The sequence below is a fragment of the Heteronotia binoei genome, chromosome 1 (assembly GCF_032191835.1).
Source record: "Heteronotia binoei isolate CCM8104 ecotype False Entrance Well chromosome 1, APGP_CSIRO_Hbin_v1, whole genome shotgun sequence".
NCBI classification, from domain to species: domain Eukaryota; kingdom Metazoa; phylum Chordata; class Lepidosauria; order Squamata; family Gekkonidae; genus Heteronotia; species Heteronotia binoei.
The window spans coordinates 162,816,187-162,840,818 of NC_083223.1; the positions used below are offsets into that span (position 1 = coordinate 162,816,187).

Sequence of the window (24,632 nt, forward strand, 5' to 3'; positions counted from 1 at the left end):
TACAGGCCAAGAGCCCTTTAGCTCTCACCTGTGGTAAGGCTCAGCTTAATAATGCAAAGAGGGTGAAGAACACAGCCACTCCTAATCAATCAACAACAATCACCTTCAATCACCTTCACCTTCAGCCCACTCAAACCAAACAGACAGCAGTTCCCCAGCAACCACAAACTCAGAATTTTCAGCAGTCACACAAACTCAGAAATTCTCAGCAGCTTCCCGAGCTGCTTAGCCAAACCTCACCCTTGTATCACTTATTCTCTGCTCTCTCTCAGAGCTTCTCTGCTCTCTCTCAGAACTCTCTGAAAAGATCTTCCTAAGTTCCCACTCTAGCAACACCCAAGCAAGATTTTGCAGAAATGAACTGGGGACTGAATAGATCACTCTCCCTTCCTCCTGAACTCTCCCAGAAATTGTTTCTGCAGTTTGGTGACTTTGGGAACTTTATAGGATTTCACACAAATGGCTGTAGCCTCTCACACTTAATTCCACTCTATTGTCAAGGGTGTCCTGACACTGAAGGCCAGTCTAAACAATACCAAATCCCGGAGTCTGCCACAGAGATGTGGTGCCATTATCGTTTCAGGGTTTTTTACTTTAAAAAATGTTGTGGGGGGCTGATCCTTCTGGGGACTGCATTATGGGAGGGCGCCCCTCACATCATCATTTTCAAAAACTGAAAGTTCAGCTGTTGAAAACTGCACGGTGGGGAGAGACAGGAGTGTCTTGTTCCCCCCACACTGAGATCTCTAGCAAGATCAGGCCTCCAGGGCATTGTTGAAAATAAAGAAAAAGCAGAATCCAAACATAGTCTGTTGGCAGACTTGGAGACCCTGTATCATCTAATGTGGCCCTCAGAAACAGCATTCCAAAAGGTACAGACAGAGATTTGTTCAGTGAACTCATTCTATTCATAGTTCATTGGATCCAACCCACTGAGCACAAAACTAATGCTCAATCCTGAATTTGTTTCAGACTAGCTTGTGGGATTCCTTTTCCCTCCTCTTTCCCTCTGTGCTTGTTACAAGCTAATTATTCACATCTGTTTTTATATTTTGCCTGCAAATGGACTTGTTGTCTAGGAATACTGTATTGTAATAAAAGTTCAAATTATAGTTTTCTGACTCAGATGAAATAACAAACGTTTGCAGCCATAGTGAAAGTAACCCATTAGCTTGCAACATAAAAGGAGGGGATGAGACAAGCAATGATGATACTCTTTCAAGATTTTTCATGTGGTGATAAAGTAAAATATCACAAAATACATAGATGAAACAGTAGTTCTAAATCCCAGAATTTGCAAATGCTTAGCATACATCACTATATTTAAAGTGCTTGGATATTAAATTATCAAGAGAAAATGTCAATTACAAATCTGAGATCATATATTGTATACCAGAATTAGATATCTAGGATAATCTGTATTAGTTATGAGCATTTGCTGATATTTATATAACAGTTGTGTTATGTTCCCACAGAAGAGTAATATAAATAATTTTTAAAAGTACTGGTACTTGTGTATGATATTATATATCATATCTCAGATTTGTAATTAGAGTTTTCTTGATAATTCTTAATATCTGCTGGCAGATTTTTCTTATATTAAGTGGTATAGGATTTGAGTTAGATCCCACTGGACACATCCTCAAGCAATTTATGTCAATTTTCCCTCTCATGCTGTTTCTAGGGGTAGGGTCTTCAACCCTTAGGACTAGTGGTTTGAGGTATTTGAGACTGCAATGGGAAGGAAGGAAAAAATAGAGATCCTACCACCCACAGTACATTTCAGTGGAATCCAAATCCTGATTTGAAAACTGCAAATGAAAAAGATATTTTATAATTTTATAATGGTGTATTAATTGCAGCAGTCCATTTTCAGGCTGGTTTGTGGGCAAACTATTATTACTGTTATCTCTCAATCTTGCCTATGTACAACTCAAAACATTCCATCTGTGTTCGAATCATTCTCATCAGCACTTAGCACAAAAGGTGTCAGTGATAATCTCCATTGCATGCTTTTAAAGGTTGCTTTGACCAAGCTAAGCTGTTTATTCTCTATAAATTGTCCATACTTTTTTCCAGCTGTGAAACTGAGGTTAATCCATGTTTTTTAATGAAAAAATAAGAGATTGCAAATAAACCAGACTGCTGTCTATTGAAATTCTAAAGGAAAACCCATTGATTAAATCTATGTGAAAAAAAATTTGGAGGAAGGATTAGGCTGCCAAAAAAATGTTTAAATGAAACTTAACACATAAAACAAAATTTAGTCAAGCACACAGATAATGTCACCTTGGCATGGAATATTATATACAGATATTGGGGGGGGGGGTTAATTGTTTTTAGTTTATTCATTAGAACTTGCAGTTATGCATCCTTAAATTAACAGATACTAAAATAGAGAACATGCAACAAAAGAGAACATTTAATGTGCAAAGAAACTGTTAGAGCAGTTGATCAGAAGCCTCTTGGCCTCTTGCAATATAATATTCTTTACCTCTTCTGGGCTGATTTGTACAACAGAATCTAGCTGACTGCAATTTTTTTTGGTAGGGGGACAGAGAGACTTTTTTTCTGTTAAACCATTTCTTGATGTAGCTTCTTTGTAGTTCAGCATTTTCAAGTAAAAGCCAAATGCACAAATTGAATGCCCATTTAGAATTTAGCTGAAGCTCCCGCCTCCAGAGGTATGCACATGAAGGATATTGCTACTAAAGGAGGTAATAAAGCATTGCAATGTTGTGTGTTAACTTTTCCCTTGTTTATTACAGCTAAAATTGACCATGAAATGGAAGAGAAATCCTTGGCAGAAGCACATAAAAGGTGAGATGAAAATGAATTCAATTCAGTGTTCTAATCACTATATATATATATATATTCTAGATACTGCAAAAACTGAACTCTTAAAGTACAAATTGTGATCAGCTACTGAGCTATTGGCTACTGGCTCAGTGCAGACATAATTCAAAGCCTTGTGAATTAAACTGTGAAATCAGGATTAGGCTCACAGGGCACCTTTGGTCACAGTGCTTTCATTCTTCCTCACACTTTCTGTGTAAACATCCAGCTGCTGTGCCAGCGTCCATTGCAACACCACCCAAAAAGCAAAACTTCACAACATCACCAAGTCAGTTATTATTTATTTATTTATTTATTTCTGGGATTTCTATTCCACCCATCCTACCAAAGCAGGCTCAGAGTGGGTTACCACACAAATAAACAATATATCATTAAAACCATAAAATTTCCCAGTTAAACAATGTACAATTAAAACAACAAGATGGCACTATTTTCCTAGGCCTGGTCAGCAGTATCCCAATACTCAAATTCACATAATTCATATGAGCAGTGTAAAAATAGGTCTGGGTCATTTGCAGCAGGAGGGGCTGATGGTATCAGACGTCTGCAGCCATGGTTAAAAGCCTGGCAGAAGAGCTCAATTTTACAGGCCCTGTAGAACTGAAGCAGGTCCCACAGGACCCTGATCTCTATAGGAAGCTCATTCCACCAGGTTGAAGCCAGGGCTGAACAAGCCCTGGCCCTAGTCAAGGCCATGCAGACGTCTTTTCAGCCAGGGACAACCAGCTGTAGGCTTGCCAGCTTCCAGGTGGGGCCTGGAGATCTCATGCTCTTACAGCTCCAACTGGCAGAGATCAGCTTCCCTGGAGAAAATGGCTGCTTTGAAGGGTGGACTGTATGGCATTGTACCATGCTGAGGCCCCTCCCCTGCCCAAACCCCACCCTCTCACAGATCCACCTCCAAAGTCTTCAGGTATTTTCTAACACAGACCTGGCAACCCTAACCAGCTGACATTGACTGACTGATCTCAAGGCCCTTTGGGGGATATATGAGAAGAGGCAGTCCCACAGGTATGTTGGTCCCTGGCCATTCAGGGCCTTAAGACCAAAACCTTGAACCTGATTCAGAACTCTATTGGCAGCAGAGGACTGGCTGAATGTACACCCACAAAGTTCCAGCCGGCTTGGTGTCAGGGGTGTGTGGCTTAATATGCAAATGAGTTCCTGTTGGACTTTTTCTACAAAAAAGCCCTGTGTGAAACAATGGTGATGTCAGGGGGTATGGCCTAATATGCAAATGAGTTTTTTCCTACACACAAGCCCTGGAAAGAATACTACAATATATGTACACAAAGTTGCCCAAACACCCAAGCTGACCCCACCCCAAGCTGGAAGTCTAGGGAGTGATGTACTTCTCAAACTTTGTCAGTGCTGACATGGATGACGCTATCTGATCTGTGCCCATGCCATGGAGACCCAAGTAGGTCTGATTTGCCATAACAAGCCATTCTTTGCTTTCATGTGGAACTGTGTAAGAGCTGGAAGACATTGGAGGTCTTTCTGATTTTAAGTGAACTGCCAAGAAGGTTAAATTGAACCAGCCATGCCTTCGTGGGACTTCCTCTGACTAATAACAGATGCACATCATTCTGTTCTGTATTTTTGAATACCCCACTTACATACAAAGGAAAGAAGAAGAAAAACTGCAGTATTTAATAAAATGGGTAATTAAATATTGCTTTAATGTGTCAAATTAACTTTGCAGTGGAGCCAGTGCCCTATGTGTAATGCAGCATGGCTTTAAACACTATTGAGGCTAGAGTTTTTGCAGTCGTTCTTGTTCAACTTCTGGTTTACTTTTTTCTCTGTCCTTTCTGTAACTTCCTCACAATCATGGCTTATTTTAATAATTAATTTTACTAGGCAATGAAAAATATTTCCCCCTTTAAAATGCACACTTCCAGATATATTGGAAATAACACATGCATCTGCCAATATTTTAATTGCTGTTTTGTAACATTTCAGCAACAGAACTGGAAACTGGAAAATTATTAGAAAAGTTGCTGTTTAACATTTTGCATGGTATAGTCTTAAAAATGATTATTGAACTCAAAAGTGTGTTGTGACTCTGGGTAAAGGCTGTATATCATCCTCAAGTGGGGGAGATATATTGTAACTTCTGTTCTTGAACAAGTTGAGGCAATGTTTTCAGGTCCATAATAGTGTTATTGTCAGATTATAAGCAGGAATGGGAGCCTCATCCAGGAGGCCACATACCCCTGATCAGGTTGTCTCCTCTTTCTACAGAGAGGCTTCCTTGTTCTCTACACCATGGTCCTTCCCTTAAGCTGGTTTCCCTTTCTTTCTCTGTCTCTTCTCCTATGTCAGGCTCCTCGCTTTCTCCCCTCACTTTCTGCCTCTAAGCCTCTTTCCTCTTGTGTCTTTCTGCTTCTAATTGGGCTCAGCATCCCCTTCTTAGTCTTCTCAGGTGCCTTCCCTTTTTTAGTTGGATAGCATGTACATCAGCTGGCTAGGACCATCCCAGCTGGAACCAGATCTAAGTAAGGGTGTACTTTCCATGGGTATAGCTGGAGCTCCTGTGGGCCAACTGACTGGTGGGTTTGCCTGTACCAGCTCGGGCAGCTATGCTATCCCTATCCCCTTGTAGTGACCCATATAAACCAGTATGGCATTACAAGCTATCCTTTTCCATAAAAACATTCACTTCCAGTGTGTAACACCTGATGTGTACTGCATCATCTAGGCAATTTTCCCTTGATCTCTTCCCAGATTATATGAAAATGGGAGAAGGCAAAATAATGTTTTTTTTTACCTCAGTGTTGATTTCTGAAGTTCTGCAAATTGTTAGGAAAACTGTGTAGAATACTTGGCAATTGAAGGAAATGATGGACTGTTCTAAGAAGTCATTGGCCAATATAAAACCCAGAGATCTGACCTAAGAGAAGCCATGTTGGATCAGGCCAATGGCCCATCCAGTGCAACACTCTGTGTCACACAGTGGCAAAAGAAAAAACCCAGGCACCATCAGGAGGTCCATCAATGAGGTCAGGGCACTAGAAGCCCTCCCACTATGCCCACTCCCAAGCACCAAGAATACAGAGCATCACTTCCGCAGAGTTCCAATAATACACTGTGGCTAATAGCCATTGATGGACCTCTGCTCCATATATTTACCCAATCTCCTCTTGAAGCTGTCTATGCTTGCAGCAGCCACCACCTCCTGTGGCAGTGAATTCCATGTATTAATCACCCTTTGGGTGAAGAAGTACTTTCTTTTATCCATTTTAACCTGACTGCTCAGCAATTTCATTGAATGTTCACACGTTCTCGTATTGTGAGAAAGGGAGAAAAGTACTTCTTTCTCTACCTTCTCTATCCCATGCACAACCTTGTAAACCTCTATCATGTCACCCCACAGTTGACGTTTCTCCATGCTAAAGAGCCCCAAGTGTTTTAACCTTTCTTCATAGAGAAAGTGTTCCAGCCCTTTAATCATTCTAGTTGCCCTTTTCTGCACTTTTTCCAATGCTATAATATCTTTTTGAGGTGCGGTAACAAGAATTGTACAGAGTACTCTAAATGAGATCGCACCATCGGTTTATACAGGGGCATTATGATACTGGCTGATTTGTTTTCAATTCTTTTCCGAATAATTCCCAGCATGGCGTTGGCCCTTTTTATTGCAATCGCACACTGTCTTGACATTTTCAGTGAGATCTTCTTCGTGGTCTCTGTGCTTCACACTCATGGGATACAGCGCCTGCACCGATCTCCGAATCGGTTCCTAAAAAGCCCGGGATATTTTCACGCTTGGCACCAACAAGCATGCGCAGGCGTCCCAGTGCGCATGCTCGCCGGCGCCAGCACGAGGATCCCGTCAGTTCCTTTCTGACGGCTGTGCTGAGAGGATCTCCTTTCATGTCCCCGGTCGGTAAAGTAATCTTGGATTGCTTTTTTTGCCTGTTGTATATAGTCCGTTTGTTATTTTCTTAGTGTAGTTAGTTAGTTAGTTGTTAGATAGTTGGTGTTGTTTAAAAAAAAAAGTTCGTTGGACTTGCCCTTCAGGGCTCGGTTTTTCCCCTGTGTTTTCCCCCTCAGAGACTTTCCTGGGTGGGATTTTTTCCTGAGCGTCTATGGAAAGATGTTGGGGGGTTTTTAAGAGGTGCCGCTCCTGTGGGAAGAAGATTGACCCCCTCCCCCCTGACGACCATTCCCTCTGTCTGGGCGAGGGACATCACATCGATTCTTGCGCACACTGTCTGAGTTTCTCCAAACAAACTCGTAAGAATCGAGCGGCGAGACTTTCAGCGGCTTTGGTCGAGTTGGCACTTCGTCCTCAAAAGATGGCATCGGGCCCGTCGGTACCGATGGGTGAGGCTGCAGCCCCGACGGTCACATTGGCTGAGACTTCACCGATCAGGACTGAGATGCCAGTAGAGCGCGGGCGTTCCACGAAACGGCCTTCTGAAGGGTCAGTGGACACCCTAGCTAAGAGGCGTCGGGATGACTCGGGGACCCGATCACCCGCGCCGAAGAAGGTGAAATCGAAGGAGAAGCGGAAGAAGAGACCATCCCGCACCCCTTTGCCTTGGCTAGATACCAATACTCAGTGTGGGAACAACTAACCCCCCTCCTGTCTTCCCTGAGTGAGGAGAAGAGGTCGGCTGCAAAGAAGTTGCAGAAGGAAGGCTTTGCTGTAGCCAAACAACAGCTGCAGCAAGGCACATGGTCGACATCTCAGCGAGGACCATCACTTCTGCCGTCTGCCTCCGCCGCCACTCCTGGCTCAGATCTACGTCTCTCCAGCAGGACACCAGGGCCTTCATTGAAGATCTGCCCTTTGAGGGCGAAGGCCTGTTCAGCTCTACCACCAACAATGCGCTCCAGGATATTGATAAACTTCCAGGAACCTGGGCATACCGGCATCTTTCAGAGCTGCGAGACAGAAACAGTGGCATAAGCCTTGGGTAAGAAGCCGTACTAAAAGTTCTCCCTGGAACAGCAGTGGAGACCTCGCTCTGCTCAACCTGAGAGTAGGTCCCCATACAGGGGGAACAACAGAAACCGTTATGCTTCACAGAACACCGGCAAGTCCAAGGGCACTCGCCCTCAAAAGCAGGGCCTTTGACTTTCTGGCAGCTCGCGTCACCGTCCCCTCTTCCACTTCGTCTATCCGCCTCCATTGATTCCTGTCAGCCTGGGAGTCCATCGCTACGGACAGGTGGGCGCTTTCCATCATAGTGGAAGGCTACAAAATAGATTTTGCTCAGATTCTGAACCAATCTGTGGTAATTACCACTCTCCCTTCCCCACCTCTGCTAGCAGAGGTGAGCAACCTCTTACAGAAACAAGCCATAGAGAGGATCCCTATGGAGGCCAGAACAGGAGGCTTCTACTCTCGTTACTTCCTGGTTCCCAAGCGGGACGGGGGTCTAAGACCAATCATGGATCTTCGGAATTTGAACAAATTTATTTTGTACCAGAAGTTCAGAATGTCCACTCTGCAAACAATTCTGCCCCTCATCAACCAAGAGGATTGGATGGCAACGCTGGACCTCAATGATGCATACTTCCACATCAGCATCCATCCTGCGTTCAGACGTTTCCTTCGGTTTGCAGTAGGCTCTCAGCACTTCCAGTTCAAGGCGCTTCCGTTTGGCCTGTCCACCGCACCTCGGGTGTTCACGAAGATGGTGATCGTTGTGGCTGCCCATCTCCGGCTTCAAAGGATACTCGTCTTTCCATACATCGACAACTGACTCCTTGTGGCAGAGTCGAAATAGAGTTTGTCATCCCACATTGCCATCACTCTTCGTCTTCTCGACACCTTGGGTCTGCAGGTCAATTTGGAGAAATCACACCTTACTCCATCAAAGACAGTTCAGTTCATAGGGGCTTTGCTGGATACGAACCTTCATCACGCGTTTCTGCCTCAGCAGAGAGCGATGGACATTATCAACCTTGTCGAACTTCAGCAGAGTTAAAAATGGGGCACGGCGCAGCAGCTGCAGCGGATGCTGGGGCTGATGGTGGTGACTACAAGCATGCTGCTCTTTGCGAAGCTGAGGATGAGAGGCCTACAGATTTGGTTTCTTCGTCAGTTTTGCCTGTTATGGGACTCTCCTCGAAAGAGGTTTGTAATTCCACCTGTGACACTTCAAACACTGCAGTGGTGGAAGTCAAATGACAACATTTGTCAGGGAGCTCCCTTCCATCTACCTGCACCAACTATGACTATCACAACAGATGCGTCTTTATGGGGTTGGGGGGCCCACATGAACGATCTGGGGGGGGGGGTCCTTGGCCTTTGAAATTGACTCACTGCCACATAAATTACTTGGAACTGCTGGCAGTTCACTTTGCTCTTCTATCTTTCCGCCCCATGGTGGTGGGGAAGATTGTTGCTCTGCTAACAGACTATACTGCTGCCCTATGTTACATCAACAGGCAGGGAGGCACAGTCTCTTGATAGCTTTGTGCGGTGGTGCTGGATCTGTGGTCGGAGTGCCTGGACTACAACATCTTTGTGAAGGCAGCGCACCTCCCAGGGGTCCTCAACTTGCAAGCAGACTCCCTCAGCAGGGGTGCGGCTTCCCCGCATGAGTGGGAGTTACAGTGGCGCTTCCTGCAACCCGTGTTTCAGCTCTGGGGGTATCCTCAGGTGGATGTCTTTGCCACAGCCGAAAACCGGAAGTGTCCTCTGTTTTGCTCCAGAGGGGGCTCAGATCCAGAGTCGTTGGGAATTGGTCTGCTGTTCCCGTGGGAAGGTCGGTTCTTTTATCTGTTCCCACCTCTGCCACTACTGACGAGGGTGGTCAACAAGATCACAAGAGAGAGACCATGCTGTATCCTGGTGACTCCGTGGTGGCCTCACCAGAACTGGTTCCCAATCCTGCTCCAACTGGCGAGGGTGGTCTTCTACCAGTTTCCAGCAGAACCAGACCTTCTGTCAGCTCAGGACGGTCATGTACTCCATCACAACGTGCCCCACCTGAAGCTGACAGTGTGGTTCATCAACTCTGTGTGTTCTCTAGCAAAGTCCAACATGTTTTCTTAAACAGCAGGAAACTTGCTACCCGCGCTTCCTATGATAGGAAGTGACGGAGGTTTCTGCAGTTCTTAGTTGATACCTCAGTTTCCCCCCAAAGGGTGGGATTGTCGATAATTTTTGAGTTTTTGTTATCTCTGGTGGATGCTGGCCTTGTTTTTTCTTCTATCAAGGTTTATTTGGCAGCAATTTCTGCGTTCCATGAACCAGTTCAGGGGCACTCTGTTTTTGCACACCCTCACTCTAAGAGGTTTTTGAAGGGTTTGCTTAGGCTTCATCCTCCATCGAGATCACCCCCATAGTTGTGGGATTTGACTTTAGTGTTGGACAGGCTGACTCGACGTCCTTTTGAGCTGATGGCCACATGTTCGTTACAGCTTCTATCTTGGAAGACTGTTTTCTTGGTAGCCATCACATCAGCACGCCATGCAGGGGAGCTCACGGCTATGCATTGTAACTACCTATATCTAGTTTTTCAGGAGGCTGGAGTGTTGTTAGCTCCTGATATTTCTTTTCTCCCCAAGGTGGTTTCTCAGTTCCACCTCAACTTAGAAGTTTGGTTGCCCACTTTTTATCCTACACCTTCCTCGGATGAGGAACATAGGTTGCATGCTCTAGATGTGAAGCATGCTTTATTGTTTTATTTAAGTTGCTCCAAGAGTTTTCATAAGGACCAGCAGCTTTTTGTTTCTTATGCTGCTCCTAAGTTAGGTTCCAGGATCTTGTCTCAGCAGCTTTCAAAATGGCTCACTGAGACTATTAAACTGTGTTATTTGTTGGCTAAGAAGCTGTTACCTGGGCCTTTTCGCGGACACTCTACAAGTGCGATGGCGACGTCGGTGGCGTTCCTGAAAAGCGTTTCCCTGACGGATGTTTGCAAGGCTGCCACCTGGTCCTCTCTGCATGCCTTTATGAAGCACTACGCGCTGGACGTGCATGCTCAACAGAGGATTCATCTGGGAGCTGCGGTGCTGCAAGCTGTTTCTTCTGGTTGACCGTCTTCCCGCCTCCAGGTATGTCTTGCTTGCTAATCTCCCATGAGTGTGAAGCACAGAGACCACGAAGAAGATAGACAGGTTGCTTACCTGTAACTGTAGATCTCCGAGTGGTCATCTGTGCATTCACACTACCCACCCTCCTTCCCCACTGCTGATGGTCTCCCTCCAGTAGGGGCTTCCAGCGGTCAGGAAGGAATTGGCGGGATCCTTGCACTGGCACCGGCGAGCATGCACACTGGGACGCCTGCGCATGCCTGTTGGTGCTGAGCGCGAAAAAATCCCGGTCTTTTTAGGTACCGATTCGGAGATCGGCGCAGGCGCTCTATCCCATGAGTGTGAATGCACAGATGACCACTCCAAGATCTACAGTTACAGGTAAGCAACCTGTCTTTATCTACCATGACCCCAAGATCTCTCTCTTGGTCAGTCTCTGCCAGTTCACACCCCATCAACTTATATTTATAGCTAGGATTTTTGGCCCCAATGTGCATTACTTTGCACTTAGCCATGTTGAACCTCATTTGCCATGTTGACGTCCAATCGCCCAGCCTTGACAGATCCCTTTGTAGTGCCTTACAATCCTCTCTGGTTCTCACCACCCTGAACAATTTAGTGTCATCCCCACACTTAGCCACTTCACTGTTTACTCCCAATTCCAAATCATTAATGAACAAGTTAAAAAGCATTGGATCCAGTACTGAGCCCTGTGGTACCTCACTGCTTACCACCCTCCACTCTGAAAATTGCCCGTTTATATTCACTCTCCGTTTCCAATTAATTAGCCAGTTTTTGATCCACAAGAGAACTTGTCCTTTTACCCCATGACTCTCGAGCTTACTAAGGAACCTTTGATGAGGAACTTTATCAAAAGCTCTCTGGAAGTCAAGGTAAAGAACTTTATCAAAAGCTCTCTGGAAGTCAAGGTAAACAACATCTATTGGGTTCCTTTTGTCCATCCCCCTCAAAGAACTCTAACAGGTTAGTGAGATAAGATCTTCCCTTACAGAATCCATGCTGAGTCTTCCTCAATAATTTTTGTCCATCAATGTGCCTACTAATTCTCTCTGATAACCAACTGGTATTGAAGTCAGACTGACTGGCCTGTAATTTCCCGGACCTCCTCTGGATGCTGAAATGCTTCTACAAATGTAGTTTTGAGGCTACTCAGCTGCGTCTGTTTTGATCTCTGGTTATCACCTTTTCATTCATGTTTTCTGAAATTGTACCACTGATGGCCTTTTCAGGTAGTAAAATCAGCAAAGAATTCTGTTGCTCTTAAAAGCTGATTGTTTATTGACATAAGCATTTGTAGGCAAGTGTCTGCTAGGGTTGTGGAGCAAAATGGAAGTGATGATATACATTTTGGCACATACTTCCTAGGAAAGGAGGGTCTTTAACCTACCCTGTAGAGATAAGCTGTCTGGAATCTTTAGGGAAGACAATACTGGATAATAGGGAAGATGTTCTCTTTCAATTTTTTTTCACACTATAATAAACATGAAATGCATCCAGTATGTTGAAACATTTGCTTGTTTTGAAACAATACATCGAGGGGTTTTTTCCGTAATAAGAAACATTTGTTTACAATTCACCTAACAAAATGCTTCAATGTCCAACATGCTAGTTGGGCTCAGGATGAGAAGAGAGCTTAAGCAAGCTACATAAATAAGAGATTAGTCACATTCTACTAGTCATGGGCAGAATGACGATGCATTGGATAAATTGACAAGTGAGTTACTACTCTGTGTAGTGATGGATTAGATGCAGCTGAATTAATGTGATTAACGTGGTTGGGTTTTTTCCCCCTTTTTTAAGTGACTATGTGCCACACACAGTGTCTATCTCATGATTAAATTTCATTTAACTGAGAAATGCAGATCCACTACTTAATATGGGTGAAAAATGGTACATCACCCCCTCTGTGAGAGTGTGAAAACTCTGCATAAAAAGTATCCCAAAAATGAGTAATGTGTTGAGAACAATGCTTCAAGTGTGTTTTAGAAAAGCTTGATTGTTTAGCAGATGAGCTGAAATGGAAAGTTAATCTTTCATGCATAATGAAGACAAAGAAAAGGCCTGGCGATTCCATGAAGTGTCTAGCTGTTCATTTGTCAGCAAAGGGGTGTTTAATAGTTTCTGAAAGGTTGTATGCCTTTTATTTATTTATCAAATTTAGTAAGTTTAAGAGTGTCAATGTGTGAAGTGTTTATTCAAGAAATGGATTTCTGGCACATGGGCAAAGAGAAAAGTGAAATGTTTAGCTCGCAATATGGGTATATTCTAAGGTCTCTGAGTAAATATTCTGAGATGAGAAGAAATCACACAGGTCTGTGTTTATCTGGCTTCCACAGTCAGACAAGAAAGGCTCCAGCCTGGTATTAAAACTGAAATGATGTGGAATGTCTTCGCTAAACCCCAAACAATTACTTCACACTCTGAACAATATTGATAAAGCGCAACAGAAAGAGACGTAGCACTTAGCAGTTTAATGGTCATTGCTGACTACTTGAAAACCCTGAAATACTTAACAAGTTAAAATAGGAAAATCTGTTTGTTTCAGGGTATAAAGAGCACTTACTCTCTAGAGTCTCAGACTTTCTGAGATCTTCTTATCTATAATTATAATTCTTTTTGCCTGCGATACAACAGACTGAACCTGGGATGATTTTGAGCAAATGTGTGCTCTGCCACTGAGTTGTAGCTTCCTCTGTGCATTGGTCATAATTTGCATCTGTGGCTCAAGTCTGAAAAAAATAATCTGATCACATTTTAGGATGATGAGAGAAGCACATGTACCCCTTTAATTTTAACAACCAGAGGATCCCCTCTTGCTTCTGCAGGGAGGGCAAACAGGTACTTGAGGACATTGTATGCATATGTTTCATATCATGTTCCATTTCAAGTTCAAGAAGCAGTTTGTTTCCCATTACCTCTCAGGAGATAGTAAGAAACCTGACAGAAAGGATAACTCACCATTTTGAAAGTATAACTCAATTTCACATGAGTATGCTTCACTAATCATAAGGGGCTTTGATTTGTTCCATTGTGAGATTTCCAATAGATCTGGTGTTAATTCCAGAGGTACCTCTCATTGGTTTGGTGAACTTCATTGTCTAGATCAGGGGTGGCCAACGATAGCTCTCCAGATGTTTTTCCCCTACAACTCCCATCAGCCCCAGCCATTGGCCATGCTGGTTAAGGCTGATGGGAGTTGTAGGCAAAAAACATCTGGAGAGCTACCATTGGCCACCCCTGGTCTGGATTGTTAAACCTGTGTGCACAGTTCTTTCCTATGTGCACATGGGTATTTTTGTATACAAGTGATCTAGATTTTGTATATAAGAGATTTTTTGTATATATGTGAATTTATATACTCTTATATAGAAGTAATCTAATTCACTATCTTAATGCATTTTGATCTTGTTTCAGGTGGGATTTGGGACATAAATAACACTTTTGGCTTTGGCTAATGATCTCCACCAACACTTGATCTATCAACTGCATTTGATATGGGCAACCATGATATTTTGGTGAATCTACTATGATAAGTGTTCAGAATAAGAGGGACAACCCTTCATTGGTTTTGTTCATTTCTTTTTGGCAGGAAACATTCTTCATAGGGGAGGCAGAATTGGGAATTAATGTGTGTGGTTCCCCTGGAGCTCATTTTATTCTTTATCTTTATCTTTAAATTTACCTTTACCTTTATCTTTAAATTTTGGTAGAGATTATCAGGAAATTTGGAGTAGGTTATCACCAATTTTAGACTGATGCCAAGCTGTATAGCTCATTATCTAAGCCTCCAGAAGTGACTGAGAAAGTTCTGGGCCAGAGTCTTGAGGCTATGGTCAGGTGGCTTGAGGTGACCAAAACAAAGCTTAATCTATACAAAGGCAAGATAGAGTGTATTGATCTGCCAGCCTTAGAAATGGGGGTCACTTCTTCTTAGTAGATCAAGTTAACAGCTCCAGGGTGCTCTTGGACCTGGCCTTGTCAAAGAAGAAACAGATCAGTACAGTTGCTAGAAGCACCTTCTTTCAAATACATCCGTTTTATAGGCTGGCTACTTACCTGACTGCAGAGAAGCACACTAATATAACTTGCAGGTTGGACAGCTGTAATATGCTTTATGTGGGGCTGCCTTGAAGATGTCATGAATGTATCAATTAGTACAAAATGCAGCAGCAAAATTTCAGAACATATCACCCCAATCCTGCATCAGCTTTTTACTAGTTACTATTTGCTACTGACCTTTCGTAGCCTGAGGCCCTCAAACATAACAATCACATCTCTGACAATCACATCCCCCAGTGTTCGCCCACATGCCATGCTTTTCAGGCAGCCTTGTCCTAGTGGTGCCCTGGTGTTCTTGCAAATGGCTTGATTCTCTGAGCCCTAAGCCTAGTGGTTGAGAGTATGTGATTCATTACTAAGACCCATCTCTTTCTGGCAACAATTTGGTGACTTCTTTGCTGCTGTGCTAGTGCTTCCTTTCCCAGACAATGTGTGTCACAAAGTTTGAGTCCAGTGGCACCTTTAAGACCAACGAAAATTTATGCAAAGTTTGAGCTTTTGTGTGCACACACATTTTCTCAGGCAAAAAAAATGTGTGACACGGATTTTGATTCTAAAGACAGCAGTCTGCCATGCTACAACAGGACACATTACTAAAGAAAGAGGTAGGAGTTTCCTGGGAAGATAGATCTGCTTCATTCTCCAGACAATGGTTATACTAAATTACCTGTGGTTCAAGTCCCCATTTGATCACACCTAGCTTACTCCAACAATAGCAAAAGTTTTACATTAATGCATATTTGAAGTGTGCTTTGAAATGCCTGCCAGCCACATTTGAAATAGAGGGGAAAACATAATGCAGTCTATGAATGTGTGTTTACTGCCATCAAGTAGCCTCTGATACATGGTGATCCTATGAACCAATGTCCCCCAAAATGTCCTTTTGTTAACAGCCTTGCTTGAGTCTTGCAAACCAAGAGCCACAGTTTCCTTTATAGAGTCAGTGCATCTCATGTTGGGTCTTCCGCTTTTCCTGCTGCCTTCAGCTTTTCCTACCATGATTGTCTTTTCTCTGGTCCTCTCATAATGTGACCAAAGCCTCAGTTTAGTCTTTAGCTTCCAGGGAGAAGTCTATGATAGAGAGTTTTAAAAATCCCAGCTTTGATGGATTTAAGTATACTTAATCTAGAAATGTTACTGATAATTGAATTGTTGTATTTTGTGTGTTGGAATTTTATACCCTTGAACTCTTCAATGACACATCTTCTGATTCATGAACTGGTGGGCGCCGCATTTCTGTTAGCTGCTTCTTTGGCACTTCATTTTAAGTGACAGTCACCCGCACCTCATGCACTAAATCAGGGGTGTCAAACATGTGGCCCGGGGGCTGAATCAGGCCCCTGGAGAGTTCCTATCAGGCCTCCGAGCAACTGGCTGTCATCTGCTTCCTTCTCCCTATATCTTGCTTCCTTCTGCATAACAGTTTGCTTTGCAAGGCTTTCTCAATTGCACAGGAGCTACAGAGCAAAACCTCTATTTTCTCCCTTGGCTGAGGAAGGGGGGGAGGCAGACATAAGAACATAAGAGAAGCCATGTTGGATCAGGCCAATGGCCCATCCAGTCCAACACTCTGTGTCACACAGTGGCAAAAAATTTTATATATACACACACACTGTGGCTAATAGCCAATGATGGACCTCTGCTCCATATTTTTATCTAAACCCCTCTTGAAGGTGGCTATGCTTGTGACCGCCACCACCTCCTGTGGCAGTGAATTCCACATGTTAATCACCCTTTGGGTGAAGAAGTACTTCCTTTTATCCGTTTTAACCTGTCTGCTAAGCAATTTCATCGAATGCCCACGAGTTCTTGTATTGTGAGAAAGGGAGAAAAGTACTTCTTTCTCTACTTTCTCCATCCCATGCATTATCTTGTAAACCTCTATCATGTCACCCCGCAGTCGACGTTTCTCCAAGCTAAAGAGTCCCAAGCGTTTCAACCTTTCTTCATAGGGAAAGTGTTCCAGCCCTTTAATCATTCTAGTTGCCCATTTCTGGACTTTGTCCAATGCTATAATATCCTTTTTGAGGTGCAGCGACCAGAACTGTACACAGTACTCCAAATGAGACCGTACCATCAATTTATACAGGGGCATTATGATACTGGCTGATTTGTTTTCAGTTCCCTTCCTAATAATTCCCAGCATGGCGTTGGCTTTTTTTTCCAGACTCTCTCAATTGTACAGTAGAGCTACTGAGCCAAGTGTCTCTTCCTTCTATTGGCTGAGGGTCCTCCCCACCCCCCAGTCTCCTGAGGAAGGAAGGAAACAGACACAGCTTCCTTTGCCCAGTTCCCTGGATCCCATGGGAGAAATACAAAGAAAGTACCTAAGACTGAGTGCTAATGTTTTAAGCTTGCTTTAATTTTATTAGTCTGTCTATATCTTAGCTACCTAATCTTAAATAGGCACACACATGGCCTGGCCTGACATGGCCCGGCCCAACCCAACATGGCCTGAGCCAACCCAACATGGCCTGGCCCAACAAGGTCTCATTTATGTCAGATCTGGCCCTCATAACTAATGAGTTTGATCCCCCTGCGCTAAATTAAGAAAATAACCCATTGCTTTTATTTAAAAATACCAACAAGTTGGGCCTTGTCAGCATATGGTGGCTCAGGGACGGTGGCTCAGTGGTAGAGCATCTGCTTGGGAAGCAGAAGGTCACTCCCAGGTTCAATCCCTGGCATCTCCAAAAAAGGGTCCAAGCAAATAGGTGTGAAAAACCTCAGCTTGAGACCCTGGAGAGCCACTGCCAGTCTGAGTAGACAATACTGACTTTGATGGACCAAGGGTCTGATTCAGTATAAGGCAGCTTCATATGTCCATATGATAGTGTATCACTCTTGAAAATTATGAACTTGAGAGCCAGTGTGGTATAGTGGATAGAGTAGCAAACTAGAACCCTGGGAAACCCAGGTTTGAATCCCCACTTCGACCATGGAAGCTTGCTGAGAGACCTTGGGCTCATCACAGACTGTCAGCCTTGCCTATCTCATAGGGCTGTTGTTGTGAGAAAATGGAGGAGGGGAAAATGATGTTCTAAAAGCCACTTTGAGTCCAAACTGGGGAGAAAAGTGAAATATAAATAAATGGAAATGCACTTGGATCATTACTGTCTTGTGTAAGACATTAAGTGCTTAAAGGAAGGTGACTTGAGAACAAAAACAGACTGATATCTTTGGCAAATACTTGAGAAGAGCTGGTTTAGTGATTATTTCAGTGCAAGCTGCACACAAGGAAAAGCCTGCCTCAGTTGCCTCACATCTGCTCCCAGCACATTCTAACAGCTCATGTATTTGAAAGACTAGCAACATTAATTCCAATGTGAACTTTCCTGAGTTAAAGCTCACTTCTTCAGATGCTATAAAAAGGAAACCATATTTCCTCTTCATGGCATGTAAAGAAATGATCTCTGACTCACAAAAGGTCACATTGTTGTTGTTAGTCTTTAAGGAGCTACTGGACCTCTGTTTTTTACTAAAAGTATGCCTTGCAACCAGGTTTACTCACTGCTTTCGATGCTCTCCATATTTCTGAAGCAGGAACTACACGTACCTTTTTGACAGTTTGAGCGGTTCCTCACTGGAACAGGCTTCCTTGGGAGATGATAGACTCTCCTTCTTTGCAGGTTTTTAAACAGAGGCTAGATGGCCATCTGACAGCAATGCTGATTCTGTGAACTTGGGGGAGGTACTTGTGAATTTCCTATATTGTGCAGGGGGCAGGGGTGGCCCGACGCCCCATGGCATCCTAGGTAGACTCACTGCATGGCGCCCCCCCAAAAGCACCTCCCGCACCTACCCTCCAGGGCTCTGTGTTCCCCCCTGCACCTCCTCCCCTCCCTGCCGCACCTCCTCCTTCTCCCTCCCAACTCTTTCTCACCCCATGTCAATCTCAATGCCGGAACTGGTTCTAGCACTGCTTTCCAGCTATCTAAAGCCCCCCTCCCCCCGCCCAATCACTTGATTGGTGGGCAAAACCACGCCATAGGGCTGTGCTGTGCTCACAGTCTGTCAGGACCAGTGTCCTGAAAGGGCGGCTTCACTGCCACTGACTCCTCTCCCATCCAGGAAGTGGGGAGGGGAGGAGTCAGCGGCGACAGAGCTGCCCTTTCAGGACGCTGGTCCTGACAGACTGTGAGTGCGGCCCCGCGGCATGGTTTTGCCTGCCAATCAAGTGATCTGCCGGGGGGGGGGGGCGCTTTAGATAGCCGGAACGCAGTGCTAGAACCGGTTCTGGCATTGAAATTGACATGGAGTGAGGAAGGGTTGGGAGGCAGGCACAGAGGCATGGGGGGGAGGGGGGAGGTGTGGGGGGGCATGGAGCCGCAGGGGGAGGTGAAGGAAAGGGAACAAGGGGTGGGTGGTGATAATGGCCGGCAGGCAGAGGAGGCAGGCAAACTAGGTGCTTGCCTGTGGCACCGGGAGGGAGTGGTGAGCCCAATTTGGTGCCCCCACCCTCCAGGCGCCTTAGGCAACTGCCTAGTTTGCCTAGTGGGCAAGCTGGCCCTGGCAGGAGGTTGGACTAGGTGACCCTGGAGGTTCTTTTCAGCTCTATGATTCTATGATAGTAGGTGTCTGTGACCAACTTAGCATATGTAAATGTTACTCTAATGGTGATTATGTAGTGCAGTTGTCTCTTAAATTGATGCCAGGTAAAACTCAACTGCAAGTTAAGAAACTAACAGCAGTCTGTAGTCTATTGTCCTTATTTATTTTGCCATTTTCTACAACTTTTAGAGGTCTAGCAGATTTAAGGATTCTTACATATTTATTGTGTGGAAAATGAACTACTATTCAATTCTTGCAGAAAATATGTAGCCTTCACCTTCCATGAATAAAGCAGCAATGTGAATAAGTAATGACTCCCCCCCCCCAAAAAAAATGAAAGGTTGAAATGTCATACAGGATAGAGAAAACTGCTGACTTTTTTCTACCTCTGACAATCCCCCACCTTCTGTGCTAGTGGTGGAAGCATACGTAACAACAGTACTTTTTTGTTTAGGTACCCTTTAGATAAACACCACTGAGAGCATTACAGACAACACACTGGTTTCATAAAAACTACTCTTCATTAGTAAGTGTTCCCAATGTACTATTAAGAACACTGAAGAGCAGAACCATCATGATCTCACTATTTTAAATCATTGATTTTGTAATTAACAATCATAAAACTTCAGAATTCTGGTTGACAGTTCTTTTCTCCTTTTAAATCATTTCCACTGAGCACATAGCTATGAACTTTTCATAGTCCTATATTAAGAATCCCTATTATATGAAATTATGGAAAATTGATCACTCTGTTTGGTTCATGTCAAGCCTGCCAGACTGGTTTGTGCTGTACATGCACAAGGATGCTGCTGAACATAAGAACATAAGAGATGCCATATTGGATCAGGCCAGTGGCCCATCCGGTTCAACACTCACTGTCACACAGTGACCAAAACCCAGGTGCCATCAGGAGGTCCACCAGTGCGGCCAGAAGTCTAGAAGCCTTCCCACTGTTGCCCCCCAAGTATAAAGAATACAGTGCATCACTACCCCAGATAGTGATGATGGACCTCTGTTCCATATCTTTATCAGGTCCATAGCTATGGGGGGGGGGGCAAGGAGTCCAGGTCCCACCAATCAAACCCCTGTTCTACCTTTCTGGCCCCTCTAATCAGTCCCCCATCACTCACTGTCACTCACTGCCGTTGCTCTGAACAAGCTTTCTTCCTGTTTTTGAAGCTCCCAACCTGCCCTCCAATCACAACCCCGCCCCCCCCCACCTAACACATAGCCGAGCAGGGGCCAAGTGGCAGCAGAAGGCCAGCAGACGAGAAGGTGGGCAGCCAGTGCAAAGAGGGGGGAGGCCTTGCAAGGCTTTATGATCACACCCAAGGAGTCAGCAGCAGTGGGCTGAAACATGGGTTGCATCTCCCAGTCTGGCATTTCTACATTGCCTCTCTTTCCCCTTCCTCCCCACCTCCTGCCTCACCGAAGGTAGCAGCAGCAGCAGTGGGCTCAATTGCGAGTCATATCCACCAGTCCAGCATTCCTGTGTGGCTTCTGGATGCCAGACTGTTTGCCCTCCTATGATGGCAGGTTGGGGGCACAGGTTGCCCGTGGAGGAGCAATATTTTAGTGCAGAAGGTTTTGGATATTTGGCATCACCCCTATTTCCCTGCATTCTGGGAACTGAAACAAGGGAGGGGAAGAGAGGCCAGTCCTGTCATTTTCTTTGCTCTCCTCCTTCATTGTGTTTACTTAGAAATGAAAACGGGAGAGAGGAGCAATGGCGCAGGGTCTCCCCCTCCCAGACTCCTTAGGTCCATATTGTGACTAAATCCTAGCCAACCAGTGATTTCTCACAGTTGTATAAGAAGTACAGTCTCCCCACTCCCCCTTTCACATTGCCAGTTGGGCTGAATGCAAATCTTGAAACATTTTTGAGTGATAAATTATTTGTCTGCATTGTTTATTTATTATTTTTAAGCATAATAATTTGGGCCCCCACAAAAAAATGTGCTCTGGTCCCCATCAAATGAAAAATCCTGGCCACCGGCCTGATCTTTCTCCAGTCCCTTCTTGAAGTTGTTGCTGCTTGTAGCCACCACCATTTGCTGTGGCAGTGATTTCCACACGTTAATTATTATTTTTAGTGAAGAAGTACTTCCTTTTATCTGTTCTAAACCTACTGCTCATTAATTTCATTGAGTGCCCATGAGTTCTTATATTGTGAGATAGGGTGAAAAGTACTTTCTCTATGCCATGCATAATTTTGTAAACCTCTATAATGCCACTCCTCAACTGTCCTTTCTCCAAGGTAAAGATCCCTAGCCTCTGTAGCCTTTCTTCATAGGGAAGAAGAAGACTGCAGACTTATACCCCGTCCTTCTCTCTGAATCAGAGACTCAGAGCAGTTTACAATCTCCTATATCTTCTCCCCCCACAACAGACACCCTGTGAGGTGGGTGGGGCTGAGAGGGTTCTCACAGCAGCTGCCCTTTCAAGGACAACTCCTACAAGAGGTATGGCTAACCCAAGGCCATTCCAGCAGGTGCAAGTGGAGGAGTGGGGAATCAAACCCAGTTCTCCCAGATAAGAGTCCGCACACTTAACCACCACACCAAACTGGATCTCCCCTTAATATTCCATCCCCTTAATAATTTTAGTTGCTCTTTTCTTCACCTTTTCCAATGCTGTAATATCTTTATTGAGGTGCAGTGACCAGAACTATACACAGTATTCCAAATGAGGCTGCACCTTAAACAGGAGCATTATAATACTGGCTGATTTGTTTTCAGTCTTCTTACTAATAACCCCCAGCATAGCATTTGCCTTTTTAAAATTGCCTTTTTAAAATTGCCTTTTTAAAATTGCAGTCAACAGTGAGTTTCCTCAGTGAGTTACTTCAGCAAGTTACAATTCCAAGATCTCTCTCATAGTCAGTTACCAACAGTTTGGACTCTGTCTGTCTGTCTATCTGTCTGTCTGTCTGTCTGTCTATCTATCGTCTGCCTGCCTGCCTCCCTGCCTCATATGCAGCAAGAGCTCACAGGAGTGCAGCTCCTGAACCTTTCTCAGGGTTCCCCCTCTTCCTCCCCACCTACTTTGTCCATTGAATAGTAGGTGCAGCTGCATAACAATCCCTGGATTAGGAGAGTGGGCAGCCAGCCAGCCACCAGGGGCTTTGCCATGCCCACAGCAGCCCTCATTAACCCTTGGAGAAGCTCACACCACCCTTTCTCCACTTCTAATGTGATTTTGGGTGGTTGGTGGCTTGCTGGCCTTTCGACTGGGGGAGGCAGCCCAGGAGAGCCCCAGGCAAGTGAGGCCTGTTTGGGCTGAAAGAATCTCTAGGCAGCCCAAGCAGGCCTCACTCGCCTAGGGCTCTCCTTTCTTGCATTGGGTTGCTTCTAGTTGGGGGGGACATATGCTGATGAGTTATGCTAATGAGTTCCACCACCTATTTTTCTATAAAATGACCCCTCTGTGTGTGTGTGTGTGTGTGTGTTTGTGTGTACCAGTTTTTAATCCACAAAAGGACATGTCCTCTTATCCCATGATGATTGAGTTTACTTTATAAAGTTTATATCTCTACTACCTAATCTTAAATAGGTACACACATGACCTGGCCTGACATGGCATGGCCCGGCCCGACAAGGTCTTATTTTTGTCTGATCCATCCTTCATAACAAATGAGTTTGACACCCCTGACTTAGCAAAGTTGTTTATTGAACCACAGCATTTAGTGACGACTGGTTTATATAGTTTGTGAGTGTCTAATTGTCTATTTAAACAATTGCTTGCTGAATGGAGCAGTTAGTCAGCAAGGATGGGGAAGTAGTAGACTTCAGTTGGCCTGTATGAGAATCTGCATGAGTGAAAAGCCACTTGCACTGTACTTCATTGTTACTAAGGAATGCACTAAAACAACTTGTTGAACATCCACAAACAAATTGACAACCTATTGAACTAATCGCTGAAGAATCATGTATCTCTTTGCGACTGGTGAACAAGGCATGAGTTGAACCCCATTTTATCCACCCAATAACACAAGCTCACCCAGTGAGCACCACAGCAAGAATGGGGATTGGAACCAGAGTCTCCCAGATCCTAGTCTGATATTTGACCACTGCACTCTAACACTTCAGTCTTCATATTACACATTTTGACTTGGATTAGCTGGCACATTTACATGGATGACATATTTCTAATCATGTAGAATTATTCTCTCCTCTTCCCATCCAACTCAAAGTGCCTTCCCAAATGGGGGATCCGCTGTCCCAGCATTTCATGGGGAATTTGGGGCTGGAATGGGAGAGGGGAGATGAGAAAGTCATGTTCCAGTGGTTCCAATCATTTATTTCACTATGTAGACTTGTATTCCTGTAGCTGAAAAGTGTGTAATTTATGCAGGATGAAATACCAACTGCAAAATCTTATAGTAAATTACACCCACCCAAAAAAGTTTACAGACATCAGATTTTATCTTTGCTAAAAAAAAAAACCCTTGTGTTTACTTTTTTTTTTTTTACGGAAACGTGTAAGGATGTTTTAACTACCATACATGGCAAAAAAAATTTTTTTGAAAAAATTGAAGTGATTATTATGCAACTTGCCTGTACTTACTTGATAAACAACTAAATTCCTCTGGAACCCTGCATTTAAGCCTACTTGTGTTGCAACTCATTCTTTATGCTTGTATATAAATATTTGCTCATTATCTTTCAGAACTTACTACTTTTGGATATTTTGCATTTTAAAACCATATCCACTCCTATAGAAGTAATAGGCCTAAATGAGGACTTGAGAATTGTTGTAACCGTTTAGATAAAGGAATTTTGGTGGTTGTTAAATAGCTGTATGCCTGAATTGCTTTCTGTTGGTTCCCAGCAAGATTAGTAGTGATCAGTGCAAAAGCCTCCCTTGCTCCCCTTTGATCCCATAGTATTCTTAAGAAAAGCCTTCACATCTCCAATAAACGTTAGTACCATTTATCAAACTCACTGAGCATTTATTTGTCGGGATTTCAACCTAGTCTGGCTAACTAATTGTTGAAAAGGCTTCAGACAGAGAATTATAGTGTCTAGAAGGACTGCTTTGGGATGTGAAGCTTGCCGCAGTGTGTATATTTGGGTAAACTTGGTATTGGTGCACAATCTCACTCTTAGTGCAGTTCCAGACTTTATGGGCAAATACAATGCCTG

At 44.1% G+C, this 24,632-nt stretch overlaps 1 protein-coding gene across 1 annotated transcript in view; it reads left to right on the top strand.

Moving 5' to 3' along the window:
- The window catches only part of FMN2 (formin 2), a 439,054-nt gene that overhangs the window by 371,703 nt on the left and 42,719 nt on the right, over positions 1-24,632 (top strand). Inside the window, exon 16 of the mRNA XM_060243494.1 lies at positions 2,769-2,820. Coding sequence (XP_060099477.1) covers positions 2,769-2,820 — 52 coding nt within the window. The remainder of the gene's footprint in view (positions 1-2,768; positions 2,821-24,632) is intronic.